We start from the raw sequence: 27,378 nt of genomic DNA, 5'->3' as shown, positions 1-27,378 counted from the left end.
ACCTGACTGGAAATCTTAGTATCTCAGGATTGGAGCCTGTGAATATGGCACCTGATTAAGTAGGACAAGGGTTAGATAATGGAGCTCCGTGAAATGAGAAACTGTGTATTAGAAGTAGAGACCTGCAATAATGCAGTGGATAGAAGAACATCCTCAATTCCTTCCTTTTGCCTTGGACTAGGCCATTATGTATACATTCTGCAGTTGTTTATATACAGTTGGCCCTCCATTTTCGTGGAGGATCCATTCCGCCCTCCCCCCTGCGAAAATAGAGACTCACCATAGGCTTGAAGGAGGGCGTGCCAGTGAGCTTGGGGTATGTATCACAGGGGTGTGCCCCATTAAAAATAACGAAGGTCGCCCCTCCATGAATACTGAAGTCCACAAAAAAGGAGGGGTGACTGAATTTACTGATTTTGCATAATTTATCATAATTTCCAGTGCAGGAAATGCACTGTAGGATACACTTGCACCATCCCTAATAGATACCATTAAGAAGCATCTCATAATAAATAAATCTTAATAATGATGATAACAACAACATTTTAACCAAAATGTACTTCCTTGAAATTTCCGCTATTTACTCAAGTCCTTCTGGATCAAAGGAGAACATTTGTTGATTATCTTCTGTGTAACAACCTCCAAACATTGGAAGATTGCTACTAAGTCTCAGTCTTTTCTTCTTGAGCCTAAAAACATATGGCTTTTTAAACCATTCTTCCTAAGACTTGGTTTCCAGATCCTTCAGTGTCCTGTTCATCTGTCTCCAGACATTCTCCTGGATACACATAACCTATTTCTTTAATTCAGTGCCCACAATTGAACAGGATAGTCAAGTTGTGGTTTTACCAGAATAGAACAGAGAGGAATGATGACAGTTTGGCCTGTTACAGACAGCCAAAATAAAGCTGCTTCGAGTCACAGTGGAGGTATGGTGTTTCAATGATGCATGCGTCCTAAGAGTCCAGAAGTTGCACCACAGCCACGCTCCAGCCCTAAAGACTGGAGCGTGGCTTTGGTGTGGCTTCTGGACTCTTAGGACGCATGCATCATTGAAACACCATACCTCCACTGTGACTCGAAGCAGCTTTATTTTGGCTGTCTGTAACAGGCCTTTGTGATCTGGACCCTGTGCTTTTATAAAAATGTTGGATGGCACAGTACCTTGGATGGAGCCATTAATGTGAATTTGGTGGTTGTAGTTGTTCAGTCAGTGAACAAAAAGGAAATGAGACAAATTCAGAAAACTTTCAATCCATGTTTAGATAGGCCTGCTGGAAGAGACTGGTCTTTAATGCTGTTTTAAATTCAGACAGTGTGAAACGTCTCCCGGCAGCTCATTCCACAATCTAGGAGCAATTGAAGTTGCCCGTTCAAGGCCTGAATTCTGCATGATGAAGTGAGCTCCTGTCACTAGTCCCAGCTGCCAACCTAGCAATTCGAAAATATGCAAAGGCAAGTAGATAAATAGGTACCACTTTGGTGGTAAGGTAACAATGTTTGGTGTAGTCATGCTGGCCGCTTGACCACAAAAGCAGTCCTTGGACAATGCTGGCTCTTCAGCTTAGTAATGGAGATGAACGCTGCCCCCTACAGTCAGTTACGACTAGACATTCATGTCAAGGAACTACCTTTACCTTTACCTTATATATATTATCTTTCAGCATTAACTTAAATTCCTTCTTGGGCTGTTGATAAGACCTGGAGGAGAAAACAGAAGCAGAGTAGAACTTAAAATGGGTCCAAGTGCTGAAGAGAAGAATAAACCAAACCAAAATAAAATTAAAATGCTTAGCTGAAATACTGGGACTTTTATTAAAGAATGGAAGGGCTTCAAGGAAGGTGATGGCATCATGTGGTATGTGTTATACACTTAGACAATGCTTCTGGCGAGAAGCATTACATTTTCTCAGCTATATTCAACTATAGACTCTTATACAGAGCCTTTGGGTAATCAAAAGTAATATTTCAGCCTCATTCTACTGCAGCAGACAAGTGACAGAGTATTTTGCTTTCTGTAAGCAAAATTTAAACTATGTGTGAATTTCTGAGGATGTACTAATCTCTTCACAAATTTTTTTTGTAAATCACATAAAACTCAAGAGTACTTCAGGAAATTCATAAAACAGCTTTCTGTAACAGAGTTAGCATTTGGTTGCTCTTATGGTAGGCTAACAATCAAATTATTAATTATTAATTAAAGGTAACTCACTTCATTCCAGAGGCTGTTTGAAAGTGGTGTATCTGTACATGCATGTAGAGATACTGAGTCAGGAAAGACGGTCTAATTGTAAAGGTCAGGTAAACAAAACATCACATATAAAACATGATATAGGCTGTAATTGCACTGGAGAAATAATGCAGTTTGACACCACTTTAACTGCCATGGCTCAATGCTGTGGAATCTTGGGATTTTTAATTTGTTGTGGCACCAGAGCTCTCTGACAGAGGAGGCTAAATATCTCACAAAACTTCAAATCCCAGAATTCCATAGCATTGAGCGATGCCAGTTAAGGCAGTGTCAAACTGCATTATTTCTGCAGGTTAGATGCAGTCCCAATCACAGCTGACAATTTAAATCCTGAAAGGCGTCCAACCAGCGGCTGACACTGAAGAGAACTATTGGGCCACAGCATAGTAATAATAGACTTCAGTCTGACTTTTCTTTATCATATCGCTAGAAAATGAGCAAAGGTACCCAGGGGATGGCACTGTGTTGTAAGCCAGGTTTCCTTGTTTATGTCAAAAATCCTTGTGTGATAAATTCCTTTTGTATTAGCCCACATGTAGCCATGAGGGGTATCTGGTAATTGTAACTTACTCTTCCAATTGTATCATTGTTTTGCAGGTTGCAGGTCAGTCCTAAAAAGAGGGTGGGGAGTAGATTCCTCAGGTTTGAAGTCAATTCACACACCTAGTCTTTTTCAGCAGGGAAGTCTCAAATGAATCACCTGAACTTTCCATTTCAATTCACTTGGGCTGAGTCTGCTGCTCAGTAAGGAATATATACCTATTTTGCTTCAGTTCCCCTCCCCCCACCCCTGCAAGAGGTCTGTGTGCTTCCATGCAGCAGCAGAGACCTTGGCAAAGTATCCAGCTTGCAAATCAAGATTGAGAAGTTAGGAATCACCTAGTTAACCTAAATGAGTTCAAATTTGGAGGGCCAGATGAACTGCATCCCAGAATACTGAAGAAACATTTGCTATCATCTTTTGAGAATCCTTAGTAAGGTGTCAGAGGACTGGCGATGAGCAAACATTGCTTCTCTTTTCCAAAAAGGCAGAAAAGAAGATCCAGTGAACTACAGGCTAATCATTGAGGAGAGAGGGTGCTAAAGAGAGAGAACGCTTTGTAGTGCTGGCACCCCATTTGTGAAATATTCTCCGCAGAGGAGGAGTGTCTGATGATTCGTTGTTTGTGCTGCAGCATCATGCTTTGTTTTATTTTGTGTGCCGTAATCTGTGTTTTCCATCCTTTTCATACTTTTATTATATCTTACTACTTGTTAGCCACCTTGTGAATCCACATTTATGTTGAACTTATGTAGGTTTATTTAATTATATTTATTTAATTATAGCAGATACTGCAGCATACATTTTTTATAAATTGAGAAGCATTGGTTTAAGAAGGGAACTGCAAAAAGTCCAAAGGAACTAGAGCAAGAAAAAGCTAGAGGTAGGAATCTGTGGGGGATTGGGCTGAGCAGAGAGGTGTTCCAAGATTAGACACTGGAGATATGATAAAAAAATTAGCTATAATTTCTAGTATTTTGTATAACTGAGGTCTACTGATGTTAATTGGGAGTTGACCCATAGGCTACTTAATTCATTGAACTGTACAACTGATTGCCTTTTTTATTTTTAAACAAGCATCCTAAAATCAACCTGGGGGGCTGTTGCCCCTCCCAAAAGGGTACAGGGAGGTTGATCCTTTTTTCCTGCCTAGTAGGAGCTAATGGGTGGGCCATCCCAATTTAGAGGATGCTATGACCTCTTCTGCTGGGAAAAAATGGTTTAATTTTTTAAATACATACAGTGCGCCTGCGCCATATGCAGGCTTCGAGCTTATGCTGAAACCGCACAGCAATTAAAGAAATGGTTCATGCGCCCATGGCGTGTGCACGCACCCCATTGTTTGGGGGCATACTTATCAAATTTGCAGATGACACCCAATTAGGAGGAGTAGCTAATACCCCAGTTGATAGGACCAAGATTCAAAATGACCTGGTCAGACTAGTAAACTGGGCCAAAGCTAACAAAATGAAATTCAACATGGAGAAATGTAAGGTACTGTGCTTAGGACATAAAAATGAAACGGACAGATATAGGATGGGGGACACCTGGCTGAACGAGACTATGTGTGAAAGGGATCTAGGAGTCCAAGTAGACCACAAGTTGAACATGAGTCAACATTGCAATGCGGCAGCTAAGAAGGCCAGTGCAATTTTAGGCTGCATCAATAGAAGTATAGTGACTAGATCAATGAAGTAATAGTGCCACTCTATTCTGCTTTGGTCAGGCCTCATCTGGAATATTGTGTCCATTTCTGGGCACCACAATTCAAAAAGGACATTGAGAAACTGGAGCGTGTCCAAAGGAAGGCGACTAAAACGGTGAAGGGTCTGGAAACCATGTCCTATGAGGAATGACTTAGGGAGCTGGGGATGTTTAGCCTGGAAAAGAGAAGGTTAAGAGGTGATATGATAGTCCTGTTTAAATACTTGAAGGAATGTCATGTTCAGTAGGGAGCAAGCTTGTTTTCTGCTGCTCCAGACTAGAATGAAGAGAGTAGAATGAGGAATGATGGATGCAAACTGCAGGAAAAGAGATTCCACCTCAACATTAGGAGGAACTTCCTGACAGTAAGGGCTGTTTGACAGTGGAACACACTCCCTCAGAGTGTAGTGGAGTCTCCTTCCTTAGAGGTCTTTAAACAGAGGCTGGCTAGCCATCTGTCGGGGATTCTTTGATTGAGTTTTCCTCCCCCCCCCCCCATATAATCTTTTTATGCAAAATTTACAAATATAATACATTAAAAACCACAAAGTTACTAAAAAAAGAAAACAAGATGTACTGTTCTTTAGCCATTGTGGATTACATTCCAACTTCCTTAATTCATCGGATTTGGAAAAGAAAGGTGCTTTAGCTTTTAAGCTAACAGAGAAAACCTACTATATTGCTATGTATTAAACATCATGTACAAAGAAAAAGAAAAGATCTATTCACTGAAGAACATATATTGAATAAGAAATTGAACTCATTTTTGTCCTAACCTCCCATAAGGGAAAACTGTACTTAATTAATACATATTAAACTTTTGAAACCTCAACTCTTGTTCTGAATAAAATGCTTTGTCGGAGGTGTCGTTAAATCATTTACAGACCTGCAGTGATAGGAGAGAGTTTGTGAAGATATTAGAAGGAAAAATGAAATTACAACACCAAATTAACTCTAGGAAACTTTCAGGTATTAAACATCTAGTAAGCTTGTTTTTAAATTCCATTTCAATTCCCAAGTTTTCAAAACTTTTTCCCACTCATCTTTTCTGTCACTGGTGCTTTGTTCTTTAATTTGACATGAGATTTTATCTAATTCCCTGTATTCGTTAACTTTCTGCATCCAGTCATCCCACGTGGGCCTCTCTTCTGATTTCCATAATTTTGCTATTGAGACTCTTGCTGCTGTAACTAAATACAATATTACCCTTCAACGCTTTTTTTTTCATCTTGTGCATTCAGGATTGAAGTCATATTAAGCAAATGCAATTTAGGGTTCATTACAAATTTTATCTTAAATATCTGTTGAATTGTCTCATGAACCTCTTTCCAAAATTTCTGAATTTCTACACAGCGCCACCATACTTGGAAGATTGTCCCTGATTTTTTTCAGTCTCCAAGGTGTATAATACCATCTATTCATGATTTTCATATGATTTTCTTTATGGTCTTGTGCTGCAGTAAATTTATTCGTCTTTCTCCATGCATTTTGCCACTCTTCTATTGAAATCTTAGACCTTATATCCCTTGCCCACTTAATCATATAATCTTTCATGGTGTCTTGCACTTAATCATATAATCTTTCATGGTGTCTTGCTCCATATATCTTCTAGTAACAGATTGTATAGTTTAGATACTTTTCCCTTCTCTGATTACCCAAATATTTGATCTAGTTCATTCAAATTGCTTTCAATGCCTATTGTACTTTTATCTTCATTATAGCGTTGTCTGATCTGAAGATAGTTAAACCAAGAAATGTTGTAACCTTCTATGGCCAACTCTTTCCTTGACTTTATATCCATGTTTCCTATGCCATCTTTTTTTATTAAATTCTTATATGTAAGCCATGTTTTGCTCTTTGTCCATCTGCCATAGAACGTCTCTTGCATAGAGATCCATATTGGCAGGCTAAAATAAAACTTAGCTTTAATTTTTTTCCCACGTCAATAGTAAAGATCTTCTAATCGGATGGTTCATAAAATCTTGATTATATTTAATTTTCTGATAACCAAAAAAGCATGCCAGCCGAATCTAATTTGTATCGCCTCTAAATTAAGCAATTCATTGTCTTCTAGTTTGATCCAGTTTTGAATCCAGATCAAACTACAGGCCCAATGATACAGTTTCAGATCCGGCACAGAGTATCCTCCTCTTTCTTTTTTTATCTTTCAGAACTTGCCACCTTATCCTTGGTCTTTGTCCCTTCCATATAAATTTTCTAAGTTCAGAGTCCCATTCCTTAAATATCTTTTCCTTAATCTCAATGGGTAAATTTAACAATAGGTATAATAACTTAGAAAGGATTGTCATCTTTATTGCTGCAATTCTCCCAAGTAAAGAGAGGTTTAATTTGTTCCATCTTACCAAATTTTCTTTTATTCCTTTCCAACTATTTAAGTAGTTATTATTGGATAATTTTAAATTGTCCTTCACAATCCAAATCCCTAGATATTTGATTTTACTCTCTATCTTATAGCCTGATTTCTCTTTTAGAAGTGTCTCTTCTCTTTAGACATATTTTTTGTTATCATAACTGTTTTTTCTTTGTTTACTTTTAGTCCAGAGTATTGGCCGAATTCTTCTAATTCATAAATAAGTGCATCGATATGCTGATTCGGTTTCTCAATAATTACCACCAAGTTGTCAGCAAAAGCCTTTATTTTTGTTTCTTGTCCTTTTATTTTGATACTTTTTATCTTTGGGTTTGATTTAATAGATGTTATTAATACCTCTATCACAATTGTAAATAGGAGCGGAGACATAGGGCATCTCTGTCTGGTGCCCTTATTAATAGTGAATTCTTTGGATCTCTCCCTATTGATGGTCAAATGAGCTTTTTGACGATTATATATTTGTTCAACCGTTCCTATAAGGAACCCATATCCATCTCCTTTAACACTGGTAAAAGAAAATCCCATTTCACTCGGTCAAAAGCTTTTCCCATATCAACAGCTAATATCGCACCTTTCCTTTCATTATTTACGGTGTAAAATTCTAAACTGTTCAGAACCGTTCTCATATTGTTTCTAATATAGCGTCCTGGGAGAAAACCATTTTGTTCTTTCCCAATTACTGATGGGAGAATTTCTTTTAGTCTGCTTGCCCAAATAGACGTATATAGTTTATCATCATTGTTTAATAAACTAATCGGTCTATAGTTTTCCATAAGTGTTTCATCTTTACCTTCTTTAGGTATAAGCACAATATTAGCCATTTCCCAAGTCTGGGGGAACTTCTCTGTTTATCGAATTAAACAAATCATATAAGGGGTTGAGTAGTTGGAAGGTTTTGTAAAAATCTGCTGTAAACCCGTCAACCCAGGGAGATTTTCCTTTTTTTAATCTAGAAATTGCTGAACTAATTTCTTGCTTTGTGATCTTGGAGTTTAACAATTCTTTATGTTCCTTAGATATTTTTTTGATTTCCCTTTTCTCTAGGTATTTCTTCAAACTCTCTTGCTGTTTTACGAAATTGTCTTTAGATTCATACAATTCACTATAATATTTTTTAAAGATTTCTAAAAGCTCTTCTTGTCTTGTAATTGTCTCATTGTGGAATCTAATTTTGCTTATTATTTTATTTTCCCCTTTTTAAAAAAAAAATTGGCCAACCATTTCCCTATCTTATTGGCATTTTCGAAAAGGTTTTGCTTAGTTCGTTTCAAGTCTCTTACAATTTCTTCATTTATTCTTTCCTGATTTTGTGTTTGTAGGATTTTTAATTCATTAAGTAATTTTAAATTTGTGGGGTTTCTCCTTAATTGCTCTTCTTTCCTTTTAATTTCTTCTGTTAGTTTTTTCTCTTTTTCTCTTTTTATTCTCTTAATCTCACTTGCTTTTTTAATAAATAGGCCTCTGAACACCGCCTTACTCGTATGCCAAATAGATTTTGTTTTTACATCCGGGGTATTATTTTCAACAAAAAAATATTTGATTTCTTTCCTCATCTTTTCTACAAATTCTTTGTCTTCTAACAGATTATTTTGTAATCTCCAAGATGAAGTACCTTTAAACCCTTCTGATAATATTACCTCTATCAATTTATGGTCTGAGAAGGTTTTAGGGTCTATTTCCATTCTATTGATCTTAGTTGCCAGTTCCTTAGAGGCCAGAAAAAGATCAATCCTCGACCAGGAATTGTGGGGTTCCGAAAAAAAAGTAAAGCCTGGTTTGTTATCATATTTATAAGGCCAAATATCTACTAACTCGTGTTCCTGTATTAGATCTATACAGCTTTTGGGAAGTTTCCCCTGATCTTTCCTAATTTTCTTTGCTGCCTTTCTATCTCTTTTAGGGTTAATAACCCCATTGAAGAGATTTCCTGCATGGCAGGGGGTTGGACTGGATGGCCCTTGTGGTCTCTTCCAACTCTACGATTCTATGATTCTACGTTGAGTCTCCCAAAGTGCTTGGGAGAAGATGCTTTGGGATTCTGGAATACCTGTATTTGCATATACATACATAAAAATATATGTATATTTATAAAATGCAATACAGATGGTACGTAACTCTTGATAAACTAGCAAACCTGTATAAGAATATTAAAAATAAATGTTGAAATGTCAGATGTCAAAAGGTACCTTTTACCACATGTGGTGGTTGTGCAAGATATCAAAGTAATTCTGAGCTCAAATCAACAAATTATATCTGAGATACAAAAATTAAGAAAGACCCTAAAATGTATCTCTTAGGAATAATAGACGATGATTTCGAGAAGAGACGTGTTAAAATCATCTTCTGCATGGTCACAGCAGCTAAATTAATTTATGCAAAAATATATGGAAGAACAAATTCCAGACATATCAGAATTCATATGGAAATTGTACAGTTTTATAGAAATTTTGATAAATTGACTCTTTTGAGCAGAAATGGAATAATCCAGGAATTTAGGAAAGCTTAGGCAGATATGATTGACTATCTAAACTTAAATCGGGAAGCTGTAGCAACACAAGCTTTAGAATAACTATATATCAATAAATCTTACCAGACTGAAATTGGGATCTTGCCACTTACCACATTCCAATAATCTGTAAAATAATGTGAAGTTTTTAAGAATATAGGATGAATAAAATGGAGAACATGGATTTAAACTTTTATTTTTAAGCAGAAGATATTTAATATTGTAACAATATTACAAATAGCCAAATATTAGAGTTTGGAAGTCATTTTTATTATTTTGTGTTCACTATTTCTGTTTTACTTTTATTGAAGTTATTACTGTTTTATTGTTGTGTTAAAATAAAAAAGAAAGAAAGAAATAAGAAATAAGCCAGCTTCACCAGCTACCCTCCAGCATGTTAAAAAGGCAGAAATCTATGGACTGCAGTGGTGAAATCATAATAAATGTAGGAGACTGGCAGGGTGAAAAATCTAGATATGTTATGGGAAAAGCTTTAGTTAGAAGGGTCAAAATGTTTTTGTTAATTTATGCAAGCCTTGCATAATCTGGTGGTTTCACATCATATGTGTATATTGCTAGTTTTCAATATGTGTGTGTTGGAGGGGGAGATAGCTTGGAGATGGGTCTAATAATAAAATTCATTTATGTTTCATATACTCATTATACACATAGCCTGAAAGTAATTTTATACAATATTTTTAATAATTTGGTGCACGAAACAAGGTTTTGTACATCGAACCATCAGAAGGCAAAGCTGTCTCCCATGAAAAATGTTTTAGTTTTTGGAAGATTTCAAATTTTGGAATTCTAGGTAAGGGAGACTCAACCTGTATATTTTGCAAATTAAAAAGCAAATGGGAAAGCTTCAATGTAAAATTATATTCCAACATTTTATTCTTTAAAGTCCTTTAAATTTAAAAACATTAAATTTAGAATAACTGAAAGGGCCCACTTGTTGATTACATGAGCAGAGGTGAAATGATTACTCATTGATTAACCTATAGAAGTTAAATGTAGAAGGTTAACAGTCCCATCAAACCAGAGACATTTTCATGAAATTATCTTAGGAATTTAAGGAATTTGATTGCACTGAGTTTAAAAGCTCTTTTGGGGGGCTTGACACAGTGGGGTTTTATCTTATCATGCCTATCCCTTCCATTCCAAACACAGTTGGCAGCAACAGCTTTGTCGCCTGGCTGCCAGGAACAGGTAGTCGGACACACATGCATGATCCCTTCCTCTCATGCGAGATAATTCCCTGACAAGCTGTTATATACCCCATAAAGCTCTGTCCCCAAAGTGGAGGAGCTCTGTGGACTGATTTACTCCACCATCTTCAACCTGGAAGTCCCTGTCAGATTTTTTAAAAGGAAGATAATTTTGTCCTTATATGTCATTCTAATTCACAGTCTGTCTTTTTTTCTGTGTACATGTGTGCATATATGATTACATGTACTTTGTTGCTTAGAGTTACATTTCATGATCTTTAGAAGCATAAAGAGAGTAGGAGAAAATGCTCGAAATTTGAAGTGTGGTATGAGAAATGCAGAGGTCTGTTATGTTCAAGTTTTACACAAAAGTGAAGAAAACAGAAGCCAGATCTAAACAGGAAATTTAAAAATTTACAGTGAGAAATATTAATTTGGAGTACTGTGTACATTAAATGTTATTATTAAAACTACTGATTTCATGTGAAAGGAAAATGAGTTTGAACTTGTACAGTTCTTTTAAAAAATATGTAATTCTCTGTGTTGGCAGTTTTGACTTATAGTAAGCAAGATGCAAGGCCATGTTTCCATTTGTGGAAGACTAAAGCATTTATGGAAGACCTGGTACTTTGCAAGTAACATTTTGTGTTCTAATGACCTCTCATTAAGCAATAAATCTGGAGGTAGATGTTCTATTTTGAAACTTGATAATGTTGTTTCTGTACATTATCTTGAAACAAACAAAACAAACAAACAAACTTCATTTATATACCGCTTCATACCGCCTAAGCAGTGTATAAGTGGTTTACAACTGTAAGCCAATTTGCCCCCATCAATCTGGTACTCATTTTAGCCACCTCGGAAGAATGCAAGCCTGAGTCTAGCTTGAGCCCTTTTGCTGGTCTTGAACTCGCAACCTTATGGTTTTGAGTGAGTGGCTGCAGTACAGGCATTTAACCACTGCGCCACCAGGGCTCCTCAAGGCATTATTTTTCCATTGGTAACAAGACTAGTTGTGCTAATGTCCCTGCATAAAAAGCTGTAATAATTATTGTCCTCATCATAATATTAAGAGCTTCACCTGATTTATCAAGAAAGAAGCTCCATCATCTAAATAGGAGGTGGGAATCTTCTGAACAACCCACTTGCCTCAGTAGGGGAAAATAACATTTTGGCAGAAAAACAATAATTTCTGGACCTGAATGTCTCCAGGAACATTAAATGCTTTGTCCCCACCCCCTCAGGTATAAGCTAGACAAGAAGTGGATTTCTGGTCACTTTTGGTTTTGTTAAACAAGGCTGCTGCCACTTGTGGCAGGTGTTTGGGACATAAAAATGGCTGTTGGATCTCTGAAGCTTACCCACCTCTGCTCTAAAATATTTTCCTTCATCTTAGAAACACTGATGAATAGTCTGTGGAGAGCAGCAGTGGAGCTTGCAGGGAGTGTTTTTGATAGTGACAATATAAATACAGTGTGCCCTTGTCTTATGTGGGGGATCCATTCTGCCCCCCCGTGTACGACAAATTCAATGTATGCTCGAGCCCCATTGAAACTAATGGGGTTCGTGAGCGGGGGCGTGCTCACTATTTCCCCCTTGTCACGCAGCTTTCAGTACATGCTGAAAGCTGCGTATAGGGCGCCTGCATATGACACGGCTGCACTGTACATATGCCTGATCAAGGTTGGGTTCCAGAGGATTCCAGACTACTCACTTTACCATTCACTTTGGGAGGAAGCAGATGGGGCAAAAGGAGAGGCTAGAGGCTGCTCTGGCTCCGATCACTCAAGGACTATGGCAACTGGACACCGTGGTCTTGAAACTGACTGCTGCCATGGTCCCGAATGGGCTACTGGCAGGAGTAGCTTTTTACTGCTCCTTTCTGGATGGGTTTGGGCTGCCTTAGGTGGCCTCAGAGCAACTTCCAGGAGGTTTGGGGGCATGTGTTGTTTGAATGCTATGCCCCCAAAGCACCCAGAAGGCATTTTATTTGGCCCATGAGTTTTGGACCTTGTGTTTTTAGTTGTTTTTATGTAAAGTTGGCATAACACAATTTTTCATCATTTGAAATTTGAACATTCAGACACTCTTGCAGATCAGAATATTTTTCCATAGAAATTCATATTTTATATTTAGCTGCACATTCTGAAAAAGCTCTGATTGCACATATGTAAAAAGGTAATTTATTTGGATTTCACCATGCCTTTTGGAACAAAGAAGCCCTCAAGGCAGTTTACAAATGACACAAATTGGGAAAAACGAGAATAAAATCAAATCAACTGCTGTGGCTGCCTCATGTAGAATTCTGGGGTTTGTTGTTTTGTGAGGCTTAAGAACTCTTGGGCTGAGTATTCTAAATGCCCCACCCCCTTAAACTACAAATCCCAGGCTTCAACAGGAGGCAGCCTTGGCAGTTAAAAGTGGAATAATAGTAGTATAACACTGTAGTGTGATAAAGTAAAAAGAAAAGGTAGTTCAAGAGGCACAATAAAAGATTACAGATTCCCTGTTTGATATGTTTTTTAATAAATAATAAAATCTAATTTAAAAAAAAAGATTACAGTGGTATTAAATGAAGTTTAATATTTGCTTAAAGCCTAATTTGCCCAAAGCCTTCAACTATTTTCCAGAATAAAAATATTTTAATCACCCAAATACATAGGGCAAGAGAAGTAGCTTATTTATTTGGATAATGACTTCTGTATTCAAGGTCCTGCCTGCTGGTAATATCCATCACTAACGCAGCGAGGCATAGAAGGAATCAGGTTGTGAAGGAAGACAGAGAACTATTCCCCAAGCAATTCTTCCACAGAAAGCAAAGTCACGCAGATATAATATAGGTTGCACAGAGCTCTCTGTTGTGATTTGCTTCTGTGCCATGAAGCACAGAAATATAGAAGTTCAGTTCCTTCCACACCAATTACAGATACATCTGAAAATGTACAAATGAAACGCAGAAAGAGGGACACTTTTAAAAATCACAGTCCATAAATATTTGGAATTAAGAAATCTGAAAACTTTTTGGGGGGTGGGAGAGAATGAATGGCATCTTATTCTTTAAAAAAGGAGTCGTGAAACTATGTAACTTGGAGAAATGCCTTGCCTACTTTTTATGGTGAGTTGTGTGTTCCAGATACTTAATAATAGAATAGAAATGTGAGGAAGCTGTACTCCAGTCTTTACCGCACATAAGATTAGCTACAAAATAACTACATCACAATAATAAGCAAGTAAAAAAATAAAGCAAGGCTTTCAGGATACAATTGGCATTAGCCTGATCTGTATTTATATTTCCTTGCCTTTTTGTTTCTATGTGGTTTGACATAACTGTTGCTATTATCTGCGTAAAAAGTATAATTATTTGAATTTTAATGTGTTAGGCAGTAAATTATTTAATAAGAGAATACTGTACTTCCTTCTCTTACTTCGGGGTTAGGCAAGCCCTACAGAATTTTATAAACTCTGAGTTTCCATTGTCCTATTCTCTTCTCTAGATAGAACTATTTGAGTTCAAAGGGAAGGATCTCACAGACGACGAAGATGGTGGAATAATTCGACGAATCCGTAAAAAAGGAGAAGGCTACTCCAAACCTAATGAAGGAGCCCTAGTAGAAAGTAAGTGTCCGGAGAAGTGTGAATGCTATTTGTAGAAAGATATTAAATGGGATGCTTATGAGTCCAGAGCACAGTAGCTAGTTCAGATGTAACTGCTTGCAGCTTCAGTTTAGGATTGCACATTCTCTCATCGCAACCATTCTCTGGGGCAAAATCCCCTCCTTATTATCTTGCAGTTGTTTTCAAGCAGCTGGCATTCACTACCTGTGATTCTGGAGATAGCATACCATAAGTAATAGTAGCTGATAGCCTTATCCTCCATGCATTTATCCAGTTCTGTTTAAATGTATCTAGTTTTGGTAGCCATCATCACATCTTGCAGTGGCAGTTCAAAGACATAGCCATATGAGTCTGGAAAATCAATATGCAAAGGGATCTTGTAAGACTTTTGAGACTAACTGAAAGAACGAAGTTGGTAGCATAAGCTTTTGTAGGTTGGAGCCTACTTTCTCAGAGTGGATAAATTCATACCCCTCAATCATGGCCTCCACTTTTCCTGCCTTTTTTCTAAATTAAAAAGTCCCACATGTGGCGGTGTTTCCTCAAGGAGGAGTTACGCATTGTTTTTGTTGCTCTTTTTAAATGTAATTTCCAGTTCTTCTCTATGTCATTGTTATCATTGTCATCTTTTTGGGGGACTTAAGCTGAAAACAGATGGCCCTAAAGGAGCAGCAATGTGCCTCCCCTTTGCTTGCCGGATAGGGCAACCGTACACGTTTTTCCAGCCCCAAAAGAAGAGGCAAAGTGCAGCTCCTATTTGGGAAAGAAAAAAAAGCTTCTCTTTTTGTAGACGTGGCAGCTCTTCTGCATTTCTTCAGCGCATCGTGTGTAAATGCTGTGCTGCAGAAACGTCACGATACTGCCCTCCGTCTGGGTGGGCAGGTGGTGTGACGCCGCTTTGGGGACAGAGTTGGGGCAGGCCGCGGGCAGTTGCCACACCCCAGCTCCACCCTGACACCGGCGTTTCTTGCCGATCTGTACAACTATTTAGTCTCATTTTTTAAAAAAGCTGGAATAGATCGTTTTAAAGAATCCTGTAATCCACTGTTTTTCACAGATTGCAAATTAAGTATATCTATTGCAGAGATCTTACAATATTTGGAGTTGAGACCTCTTGAAGAAGAGCCAAACCAGTCTACGACTGAACTCACAAAATGGATTATACAACTAAAAAAATATAGAAAACTTATACTCACACATGCACATATTTTACAGATAAAATGTAGTGTACAAGATGGAGAATTCATGGTTCATGGTGAATTCTCAGAATTTCACATGTTCACACACAAGGTACTGACATTTGACTAGATGATATCCTGAACCAAGATTCTTTGTGCCACATGTCATGCTGATATGTATTTTCAAACTTCATTGTGATAAGAGATTGAAAAACAAGCTGACTTTACAACCACTGTCAGAACTCTGTATAAACGTTACGACAACAGATTATTTCCTAGCTTTGCAGCTGAAATGTTGAATGCCAGCAAATTTAATTCAGGTTCAGCCATCACTGTAGAAAATCATCATAGTGTGCAAGAGATTGCCTGTCATAAATTTACATGATTAGCAGCAATTGCTGCTTCTCCTGTTTTCTTTTCTTCCACTTGAGCAGGACTAACAAAGCTCCCACAGCCACAGGAGCTCTTTTGACTTCATTGAGGTGCCTGAAATGTGCAGAGGCTGTGCTGCTATGTTCCTTTCAAAGTGAGAAAATTAAGCTTTTGCACACTGCTTTTCCTTGCTGTATATTGCAGAGGACAAAAGGAGTTAGTGATCCTTTTATAACTATGCAGTGTTCTTTTTTTATTAAAAAAAAAAGAAAGGAAACAGTGCAAGCTCCTTCTATCTCAAATATCCATATGAAGAAGGAGGGCATTAAATGTTGGTGAAAGGTACTTTGTTAACTTTTCCAAGTTACATTGAAGGAGCTACAGTAAGAGCAGGAGTAATGAGAAATAGTCCACAATGTGAAGCCTACCAAAAGCACGGAGGAGATTGTCTGGTATGCATGTTATGTCACGTTACAGCTGTTGGAAGTTCACTCTTAGGTTATATGAACTGATTTAACTCTCTGTAGAAAAGTTAATGTACAGGTAATATCTCCTATTGGCAGTCGGTGTGCTGCTTTTTTAAGAGGCATAACGGCACAATAACCAGTTGTACATAATGTGCGCATCAAAATTCCTTATTAATACAAGTTTATGCCTGTGGAATTGAGCTTTCTTTTATGTCAGATAAATAGTCCTGTGTAACTCAGAAACATTATACATTTTGTTTGTGTATCTTGGCTTAGGATAGGGTTGGGCAACTGCAGCTGGTTGAGTCCATTTTTCTGCTCCAGGACCTTCCAGGGGCTAGATGACTGCATAAAATTAAACAGAAATAGCTAGACTTGAAAAATGGGTATGTTTAATGTCAAAACAATGTTCTGATGCTTTATGTGATAAATGTTAAACAGTGGGTGGAAGGAAAGACAGCAACCTATTTAAAAGGTGAGTTGCCATACCTGAAGGTTTCTAGGAAAGACAATTCACTCTTTTGTTTGTTGTCAAAGATAGGACAGTCAACCTGGGAGGACTGAGGCCACAAAAACAGGGAGGCTATATGTGGCCCCAGAATTGTACTTTGCCCAGCCCTGCCTAATAATTTGAAACTCTTTTTCCTGGTATTTCATAGCCCTATCGGGGAAGTGTACTATGTCCACACTCTGCACTAAGACTATATGAGATAATTATGCTTTGCACAATACTTTACAGTGTTGGGAGTTATTTGTAAGACAGATTCTCTATACTCCCATCTAAATATGCTACTTTTTTGTACCAGTTGAGGTAGAAGGTTGGCATGGAGACAGAGTATTTGACAAACGTGAACTGCGGTTTGAAGTAGGAGAGGGAGAAAATTACGACCTTCCTCCTGGCCTGGACAAAGCACTGCAGAAAATGGAGAAGTTGGAAGAGTGTGTGATATATCTCAAACCCAGGTATAGTTTTGAAGTCATTCTTCCACACCTTTTCCTTGAGTGAATGAATGAATGAGTGAGTGAAGGAATGAGACACAGTCCATTCTTGAGATGAGTCTAAATTTGAGAATTTAGTAGTATCCTCTTAAAATTGATTAGTAGAATTCTTCTTGGCAGATCTTGGAAGTGACATGTTGGAAGTCATTTATATTAATGAACTGTTAGATTTGGGACAATGAGAAGATCACCTTTTGCATGTTATTTTGGATGTAACAGTGATGTTAACATATTCTACTCCAGGGGTAGGCAACCTTTTTGAGCCGGGGGCCAGGTTGCTGTCCCTCAGACAACTGGGGGGCTGAAGCCGGGGGTGGTGGAGCTTCCACCCTCCGGGGGCAGAGCCGCATGCCAGGGGCGGAGCTTCCACCCCCCGGGGTCCAGGCCTCCTCCTCTTTGCCAGCCCCTGACAGGGCCCCAGGCCCTGTCAGAGGCCAGGAAAGAGCTGGCGGGGGCTGCCAGCGCAGGAGACCTCCCCCTCTTTGCCGGCCCCTGGTGGGGCCCCAGGCCCCGTCAGAGGCCGGCAAAAAAGCCAGCGGGGGGCGCCAGCACTGGAGGCCTCCTCCTCTTTGCTAGCCCTTTTGCTGTCGCTGGGGCCCTCCAAGAGGGCCCCGGCGATGGCAACGGGCCTCCCAGAGGGTCGCTGCCGCCACCAGAGCCCTCTTGGAGGGCCCCAGCGATGGTATTGGGCCTCCCAGAGGCCTGCTGCCGCCGTCGGACCCTCCTGGAGGGCTCCAGCGGCCACAGGGGGCCTCAGCGAGGTCGCGCGAGACTTCACCTCTAGGCCGCCGCCTTTTTGTCTTCCAAAATGGCGTCCCCGGGATCTGGTAAAAGCTGCAATCGGCGGCGGCCAAGGAAGGCAGGGGCCGGTGGAAAGGCCTCCGCGGGCCGCATCCAGCCCGCGGGCTGGGGGTTGCCGACCGCTGTTCTACTCTTTTTTTAAAAAATAATAAAAATAATGTGCTGAAATGTTTGAACAGCATTCTAAGCTTAGTTTCTTGATTGAGGGATAGTGTGATATGTCTGAAAATGTTTTGAGGGAGAAAGAATGGATTGATTTAGCTCTTAAATGATTCTTGATTTTCTCACAGCTATGGTTTTGGAAGTGCTGGAAAACAGAAGTTTCAGATCCCTTCAGATGCAGAGCTACGATATGAAATCAAACTCAAAAGTTTTGAAAAGGTATGTAGAAGAAGATTTTCTAGTGATTAATTCTGTCAAACTCTATATGACATTTCTGCTTGTTTGTGAGAACAAACCAGGTGCTAGATGTCTATGTGCCAGCGCAGAGTTTAGGAAACAAACAAGACAAGCTTGAAGTCCTATTGCAGGAATGTAAATATGATCTTATAGGTATAATGGAGACTTCATGGAATGATTCCCATGATTGGAATGTAACAATCAAAACCTATAGTCTGTTCAAAAAGAATATATGTGGACGAAAAGGAGGGGGAGTGGCATTTTATGTCAAAATCTAATTCACTTGGGCAGAAATATACAACAGTGATCAGAGTGAACCAGTAGAGGGTGTCTGTATAAAAATAAATGGCAAAAGAAATAAATGCAACAATGTGCTGGGGGTTTACTAAAGGCCACCAAATCAAGAGGACATAATGGATGATGCCTTTGCTCAAAATAAATCTCAGAACTATCCAAGATGCAAGGTTTAGTAGTTATGGATAAATGCAATTACCCTGATGTGTGGTGGGAGACTAAGGAGATTATCACATGAAGCTTCCCTCCCGATGTTGTTGCAACTTTTTAAATGCCTGAAACAGCAACAACATTACCACACAATTGCAAATTGATAACAGGTTGATAATTGATCTTTTCACACTACCATTCTGTTTCCTCTCATCAGCTATCCGAGATTAAGTAAGTAGTCATACCTTCATTGAGAGGGGGGGGATGCATGTGCACTGAATGCTGTTTAAATGCCCTTCTCTGTGAATTACCTATCACACATACTTCAATAACAGGTTAATTGCACAATTGACAGCTATTCATGGGATTTTCCCATTCATTAAAAGTTGTGGCAGAAGCATGGTTTGACAACAAGATAGCTACTGCCCAGAGGCTGTGCCATAGAATACAATCAGTAGAGTGAACATCATGTGGAGTGGAGTGGAGTCTCCTTCCCTGGAGGTCTTTAAACAGAGGTTGGATGGCCATCTGTCAGGGATGCTTTGATTTGGATTTCCTGGATGGCAGGAGGTTGGACTGGATGGCCCTTGCGGTCTCTTCCAACTCTATGATTCTATCCCGCTGCATCTATTGTTCCGTGGCCTAGGCTATGGAGTAGCAGAAAACAAGCTTGCTCCATCCTCAATATGATATCCCTTGAAATATTTAGGCATGGCTATCATAACAACGCTTAACCTTCCCTTCCCTTGCCAAAACTTACCCTTCTCCCTAAGTCTCTCCTCATAGGGCATGGTTTTCAGACTTTTTATCATTTTAGTCACCCTCCTCTGGACATGCTGTAGCTTCTCAACATCTTTTTTGAACTGTGGTACCCAGAACTGGACACAGTATTCTAGGTGAGGCCTGTTCAAAACAGAATAGAGTGGCACTATTCCTTCCATCAATCTAGACACAGTAGTCCTATTGATGCAGCCTAGAATTGCATTGACATTTTTAGCTGCCACATCACACTGTTGACCCATATTCAACTTGCGGTCCACTAAGATTAATAGCTCCCTTTCTCATGTACTATTGCCAAGTCAGGTGCCACCTATCCTATGTCTGTGCCTTTCATTTTTTTTCTCCCTATATGTAATACCTTGAATTTCTCCCTGTTGAAATTCATTTTGTTAGTTCTGGCCTAGCTCCCTAATCTGTTAAGTTTATTTTGAAATCTGATCTTGTCCTCTGGGGTATTAGCTGCGCCTCCTAATTTGGTGTCATCTCCAATTTTGATAAACATGCCTTCTGTTCCATCATCCATGTTGTTGGTAAAAAATGTTGAACCTGTGGCACCCCACTAGTCACTTCTCTCCAGGATGAAGAGGAGGAAGACAAAGGCAAATCTCCTTTAAACAAATCTTGCCAAGAAAGCCCTGTGATAAATTCATCATAAATTGGAAACAGTATGAAAGCACACAACAATAAAGATGGGGAGGCAGGCTGGAGGATGGAGAGGTAGGCCGGAGGATGGAGAGACAGGCCGGGAGAACGATGGACAGGCCAGAGGACGGGGAGCATGATGGAGGCAGGCTGGAGGATAGAGGTGCAGGCTGGAGGACGGAGAGGAAGGGAACTTGACGGGGATAGAGGTGCAGGCTGGAGGACGGAGAGGAAGGGAACTTGACGGGGAGGCCGGCCGGAGGATGGGGAGGCATGGCTGGGAGGATGACATAGAGGTAGGCTGAAGGATGAGGAGGAAGGCCGGAAGATGATGGAGAGGCAGGCTGGAGGACCGGAGGGAAGCATGGCTGAGCCAGAGAGGCCGGGGAAGCCGGGCTGCCAGGGCGGATTCTAATCCGCCTGGTTCTCACTTGGGCTGAATAAATTTATTCCAAAATAAATCAGTTCAGCCCAAAAGACCCTGATTTAACCAGCGTCTTTTTGATGCAGGTTAAATGGGTCAAAAGCATGGCTCCCCTTTCCGAATTCGGATTAAGTGGGAACCATGCTCATTTAAACCGGGTCGTATTGAATCACAATCCAGTTTAAACTATAGTGGGAATGAGGCCCAAGAAAAACCTTGCAGGAATACTGTAAGGAAAGCTAAACCTCAGAATGAGCTAAGACTGGCTTAAACAAGCAGAGAGCAACAAAAAGTAGTTTTTTCATGTACATTTGAAGCAAGAGAATTACTAACGAAACACTGGAACTGCTTCTCAGCAATGATAGTGATTTGCTAACAGATCACAACAAAATGGCAGAATTGTTCAACACCCATTTTGCTTCTGACCCCTCCCCCCAAAAAAACCCGCACAACAACAACAACTGTGTTTCCATGCATCAGCAGAGACTTTGGCAAACAATGCAATTTGCAAATTAAGATTGATTAGAAGTTAGTCAGGGATCTGAATGAATTCTAATCTTGCAGAGCTGGATGAACTGCATCCGAGAGTATTGAAGGAACATGCTGACCCACTCTCTGAATCCTTTGCCATCATTTTTGAGAAATTTTGGAGGATGAATGAGTGAGATGCCAGAGGATTGCAGACAAGCAGATATTGTCCTTCTCTTCACAAAGGGTAAAAAGAAGATCCAGAAAACCACAGATCAGTCAGCCTGACCTCAATTCCAGGGAAAATATGAGAATGGATTATGCTAGAGCCTGTTTGCAAGTATTTGGATGACACTGCAATGATTAGCAGAAGTCAGTGTGTTTATACTTCTTGTATCTTACACCTTTGTTTTAATCGGGTCACTAGTTTAGTAGATGGAATGTGGTAGGTAATGAACTATTTAATAGTATATTATTTATTAGATATCTAATGGCTTCAATCATCTGTTTTTATTAAATGGCCTGAGCAAATATAAAGGCCTTCATCTTTACTAGTTGCCAGGGAACAGTTTTACCATGAGGGAGAGTGTGGTAGCCACATCAGGTAGCAAAGGTAAAGAGAAAGCCCTCATTTCATTCACATTCTGTCGCCTCCTCCTGTCTTCTTTGTGTCTTCCAATCATACTGCCACCCTCCCATGCATTAGGCTGCCACATTTCCCAGCAGACAGGGTCCCAACCTCCTGTATTCTGGGTTAGCTCCTCCCAATTTGCTCCTGTAGGCCCCCTATATAGGGAGGAGCTAGCCCCCCTGGGCCTCAGTCTTGTTCCTGCCTACGCTCCTGCAGGATGTGTCTCTTCGAGCCAGCAAAGTTTTTCCTTTCACTGAAAGTGGTTTTCTTGGCCTCCCCTTCTTCTCCTCTCTCCTGCCTTTTCCCCCTTCCTTGGTGGTAGCTATGGCAGAGGACCCCAAGAGCTTAGGCTTCCCTAGCTCAGGGTCTGCCGGCTCAACATAGGGAGCCCCAGTAAGATGTGTTTGCTGTTGCTCTGCAACTTCTTCACTACAGCCATTCCAGTCCTTTTCTAAGTTTACTACCTTACATTACCTTCTAATAACAACAACATATATACCTATTTACAAAAGATATTCGAAATCATTGTCTTTCTAGTCATACTTCCTTTACAATTGGGTATTCCCACATCTTGAAAAATAACTGTTTACTCCTAATATTTATGTTTATATATTTATTTAAGTCCCTGTTAGGAAACACAGAGAACCTCAGTCATCTAGCCTCAGGAGAGCCGGCTCCCCTCCCCTTCTTTCACACGAGAGATGTCTGTTAAAGGGAAGAAACTAAAAAATACAGTTTCTTCCATGAGATGGTTTCTCACTAATACAGGAAGTTAAGAAAAATTCTTAATCAGAAACAAACAGCCTCCTCTCCATCCCAGGAGAAACCCCCCTTCCCCCATGAGTGTTTTAAAACATAAAATCAGGGTTTTCTGGTAAGGGGTTGCTTCAAATCCCATACAGACATCCTGCAGAGCCCTGAGGGAATTTGCCATAATAAGAACACAATTACCTGTTAACTATTCTAAATAGTTACATTTTAAATGAAAATGCCTGCTGATGGGCTTGCCATACAACTGGTCCCTGGATTGTTATACCTTTTGTGGCCTTTTGTGCATATGATGAATTGGGCTCAAGGCCATGAAGGTTCATGCTGCCAATCTCTTTCTTTTAGTGGTCTCAGGGTGCTACAAGATTCCTCTGCATACTGTTGGGCATGCTTTGATTGTGATTTCGTGCATGTCAAGGGGTTGGATTTGATGGCCCTTGTGGTCTCATCCAACTCCATGATTCTATGATTTTATTCTGACCCCCTCCCTCCCTCCTTTTTTGTCTTATGGAAGTCTGAAAATATGTCCCGCTTTGATACAAGTTGAACCCTTTCATTTGTCACTTTATTTCTTGATTTGGTGTGAAGTCAAACAATAACCCTTTTCTTTCACACACCAAAGAAGATGAAGGACTTTGAAATAGGAGAGAAGAAAGCAGAATGAAAGGCTTGTTTAGCAGGGGGGAACAGAAGGTTAAGAGGTGACATTACAGCCATCTTTAAATATTTGAAGAGATGTCATATTGAGAACAGAGCAAGCTTGTTTTCTGTTTCTCCAAAGAATAGAACATAGAACACTAGGGTTCAAACTGCAGGAAAAGAGATCAAGAAAGAACCTCTTGACAGTGAAACCAGTTCGACAGTGGAATATGCTGCCCTAGAGTGTGCTGGAGTGTCCTTCTTTGGAGATTTTTAAATAGATACTGGGTAGCCATCTGTCAGGAGTGCTTAGACTTTGCGTTCCTGCACTGGATGGCACTTGTGCTCTCTTCCAATTCCATGATTCTGCTATTTTGAAAACCATCATCAAGGCGATGATAGAAATTTCAATGCTCCCTGGACCAACAGACATCCAGTCCTGCTCTACCTCTTTGACTTCTTGCAGTTAGTGCACGTTTAAATGGGTTTAACTTCAGAAACAGTAACAGTGGATTTGCCTTGCATCCAATTGCAAATCCACTGCATTTGACCTAGGCCTCTGCTGTCCCACAACCCCACATTTGATCTAAAGGTGCTTTGCCAATTGCATCTCTGTCTTGTCAGTGCATTATTGCCGAATACTCTATCACTACTTCTTCTCCCTTCACTCTCTGGAGAATATCATGGAAGATCTATCTCAAGTTATTTATTGAGACATGTTTCAGGGTACCTGAGGCATTATGGTAGGACTCGAGGGATCACTGTCATTGTTGGGATCGCTTTAGGCATGGAGGAGGTTATTTTCCTTACTATTGCACTTTCTCTAGAGATGTTTATTATAATATGGGACATGCCCTGTGTGTCTTTGAAAGGGGCCATATTTATGATATTCCCTACCATCACATAGTCCAGGAACACCCCACTTATTGAACAATTAGGTTACAGTTGTAAACCACTTAGACGCTGTTAGTTCAGTATGAAGCAGTATATAAATGAAGCTGTTTGTTTTTGATGCCATCTTTGACTAGGTTGGTAATATTCCAGTTAGCTCCAGCCACTCATTCTCATCTATCAGTTCTGACTGGCTGTCCTGCCTCAATCTGAGCAGCATTCTCTGTCAAGAATGCTTAACCTTAGGAAATGCTTCATGATATTCCACCAGCTGGAATCAAGGAATCAGTCTCTTGTGGAGAAACAACTTCCTGACCTGCTAGAGCTCTCTCCTTCACCCACACCATCATCAACAGGCTCCATATGTTGGACATAGCAGACTGTTGTTTCCCTTCATGGCATTTAGTCAAGCATGAATCTGTCCTCTCACATTACATCAGTCAGAATGCCAGAGGTTCAGAAGCAGATGGAACAAGCAGTATCCAATAACAAACAGTCCAGGGTCAGAAGCCATAAAGTCCATGAGTTGAGTTAAGGAAGTCAAGAAACAATCCAGAGTTGCACATGACAGAGTCAGACAGATCTCACTGTGGATGGAAGCTCAAAGAGAAACCAAGTTTGTTTCCAGCAAACAAAAGGGAGAAAGGCCCTTGACTTATAAAGTATTTTGATTCAGCCCCATCCAACTTGCAGATCATATTTCAAGAGGGCATTTCCCAGCTGTGTGCATGCAGCTTCTCACTTTGCTTGCGGGGCAGGGACATTTTGTGCCAGACATTGAACAATGTACCTTTCCTGAGGACTTGGAGCTACCTCTTCTACCTCATCCTGCTGTGGAGAACTTAGGTGGCTGTCAGACTGAACTGAAGAATGGCATGGCTGCTTTAAATCTGTTTTGACTTCAGAAGCCAAACTCTTAGTGGGAGAGGATCATGACAGAATTGTCCTCACCAAAATATGATGTTCATGGTTTTTCTGAAGAAATGCTGCACGTGCTGAATGTCTTAGAGTTTCAGGTGGAACACCAAGAGATGGAACCCCTGGATCCAGTCTATAGGAGGATCCAATTTAAAGTCTGACCTGGCATCTATTTGATCCCTGCCTTCACTGTTGAAGATCTCCAGTGTTCCTGAGACACACCATCTATGATCCCATCGACATTCAGAAAGATTGACAATCTATAATACGTATCTGTCTCTGATGCTGACTGGCTCCTCAAGCATCCCTAACCAAATTGGGTAGCAATAGAATAGCAAGTACATTTCTATACTGCTTATCAGTACACTTAAGCACTCCCTAAGTGGTTTACAAAGTGTAAGCTAATTGCCCCCAACAATCTGGGTATTCATTTTAGCGACCTCGGAAGGATTCAAGCCTGAGTCGAGCTTGAGCCCTTTGGCTGGTATTGAACTCACAGCCTTATGGTTTGTGAGTGAGTGGCTGCAGTATAGGCATTTAACCACTGTACCACAAGGGCTCCTTGAAGTTGCCCAGTTCAGAAATCTCACTCCATGCCAGCAGTGAAAGGGTTGGAAGCTAGATCTGATGGTGAAGAAATTCTGTTCTTCTGCCCTAGGGCTACACATTACAAATTACACTGCTTATATGGGAGCTAATCAACAGAAACTTCCAGAAAAGGTTTCACCTCTGTTCAGTATGCTACCAGATGAAGAGAAGCATTTGGCGTATTCTCTTCAGGCAGAGACCTATTCTGTGGTGAGGCAGCAAATAATTCTGCTTGCTACATCATGAACTGTTCAGTAAAGGTGCTTGCTGGGGCTGTGGTGCTTAGGCATCACACATACCTTTGATCTTCTGGTTTTTCTACCCAAGCCAGGGCCACGATCGAATATTGATAATGCTGAGCTCTTTAATAAAGGAACAGAAGGAAAACTGGAGTTTACTCAGAAGATGGGATAGACAGTACAGCAATACTTGATGCCTTTGCAATCTCATGATTACAGCAGGCCTTTATTCAGATGGTGGAGATCATCTTGAGGACCAAGGTGTTCTTACAGTCTTGCTTCCCATTGATCCTAGAATCCATCTCAGTCTTCTGTGTCCTCCATGAAATGTCAGTGTTTTTCCAAATACTGACTGTCCTTCACGAAAACATCCAGGACCAAGGAAAGAGGCATCTCTTCTTCCACTCTCCTTTGCACCTCCTCTCTAACTTCAGCAACACACTGGTCCATTATTACCATGTTTGGGCTGTGCTTACCAACAACACTTGGGTTCTTAGTGTTGTCAGGAAGGTGTAACCCATTGAGTTTGCAGAGTACCCCATTACGAGGGTAATCCACCTCATTCCCTTCCTGTGCTCGATAAAATTGCTCAGGAAAGGTGCTATTGAACCTGTCCCAGTAACATCAATTCACAAGGGGTTTTTCCACTAATTTATTGTCCACAAGAAAGACAGGGGTCTCCTTTAGATCGTGGATCTCAGAGGTGTCGGTGCCTACATTCTACCCAGGTGCATCACAGTGGTCACCCTATTTTCCATCCTTCCCCTGTTGCAGAGAGGTTTGCTACACTTGATATCAAGAATCATTTCCACATTGGAATCCAGCTTTTAGTACCGAAGATTTGCAGTGGAAAAAAGAGACTTCCAATGTTGAGTTCTTATCTTCAGATCGTCCACAGTACCTCAGGTATTCACAAAATGCATGGGTGTAGTTGCTCTGTGGTTGAGACAGAAGGGCATCATATTCTTTCCTTACATAGAAGATTGGCTTTTGGTTGCCAGGTCAAAGGGAAGTTACTTCTAGACATTTCCTACACTTCCATTTTTTTTTCTCTTCTCTGGGACTGGGACTCATCAGATCCATGTCACAAGTGGATGTTCCATCTTGACACTCATTGTGAAATCTTTTGCCACTAGGCACTCCACAGGTTGGTTGGTCTGTCAGCCTGCAGAGCAAGTATTGTTGCCAATTATGTTCAAAGACCCTCTGAAACAGATTGTGTGGTGATAGCTTTCTCTTCAGCTGGAGGAGCCTAATAGTGTATGCCTTTTCCACTGATCACCAGAGTGGTGATGAAGTCGCAGTCTAACAAGGTGAATGCCATCATGATAACACCATGGTGGTTGAGACTGCTGTGATTTGCACCGCTCCTTCATCTGGTTCAAAGAGCTTACATTTGTTTTCTTCTTCAGCCTAGCCTGATCAACATCCATGAAAGTCAAATTCATCACAGGTCTTGGGAACCTCAAGCTGTCTGGGTGGCAAATACGCCTCTTAAGATTGTTACCTAGTA

The 27,378-nt window shown here is 40.2% G+C and overlaps 1 protein-coding gene across 1 annotated transcript in view; it reads left to right on the top strand.

Moving 5' to 3' along the window:
• FKBP4 (FKBP prolyl isomerase 4) overlaps positions 1-27,378 on the top strand; it is a 53,955-nt gene that overhangs the window by 11,750 nt on the left and 14,827 nt on the right. Inside the window, exons 4-6 of the mRNA XM_089500192.1 lie at positions 14,097-14,217; positions 17,041-17,197; positions 18,325-18,415. Coding sequence (XP_089356318.1) covers positions 14,097-14,217; positions 17,041-17,197; positions 18,325-18,415 — 369 coding nt within the window. The remainder of the gene's footprint in view (positions 1-14,096; positions 14,218-17,040; positions 17,198-18,324; positions 18,416-27,378) is intronic.

This window comes from Sceloporus occidentalis, unplaced genomic scaffold, assembly GCF_023333645.1.
Source record: "Sceloporus occidentalis isolate IW3139 unplaced genomic scaffold, rSceOcc1.0.p SCAF_150, whole genome shotgun sequence".
Taxonomy (NCBI): Eukaryota; Metazoa; Chordata; class Lepidosauria; order Squamata; family Phrynosomatidae; genus Sceloporus; species Sceloporus occidentalis.
The sequence above is the reverse complement of the archived record's forward strand: the minus strand, read 5'-3'. Positions and strand labels throughout refer to the sequence as shown.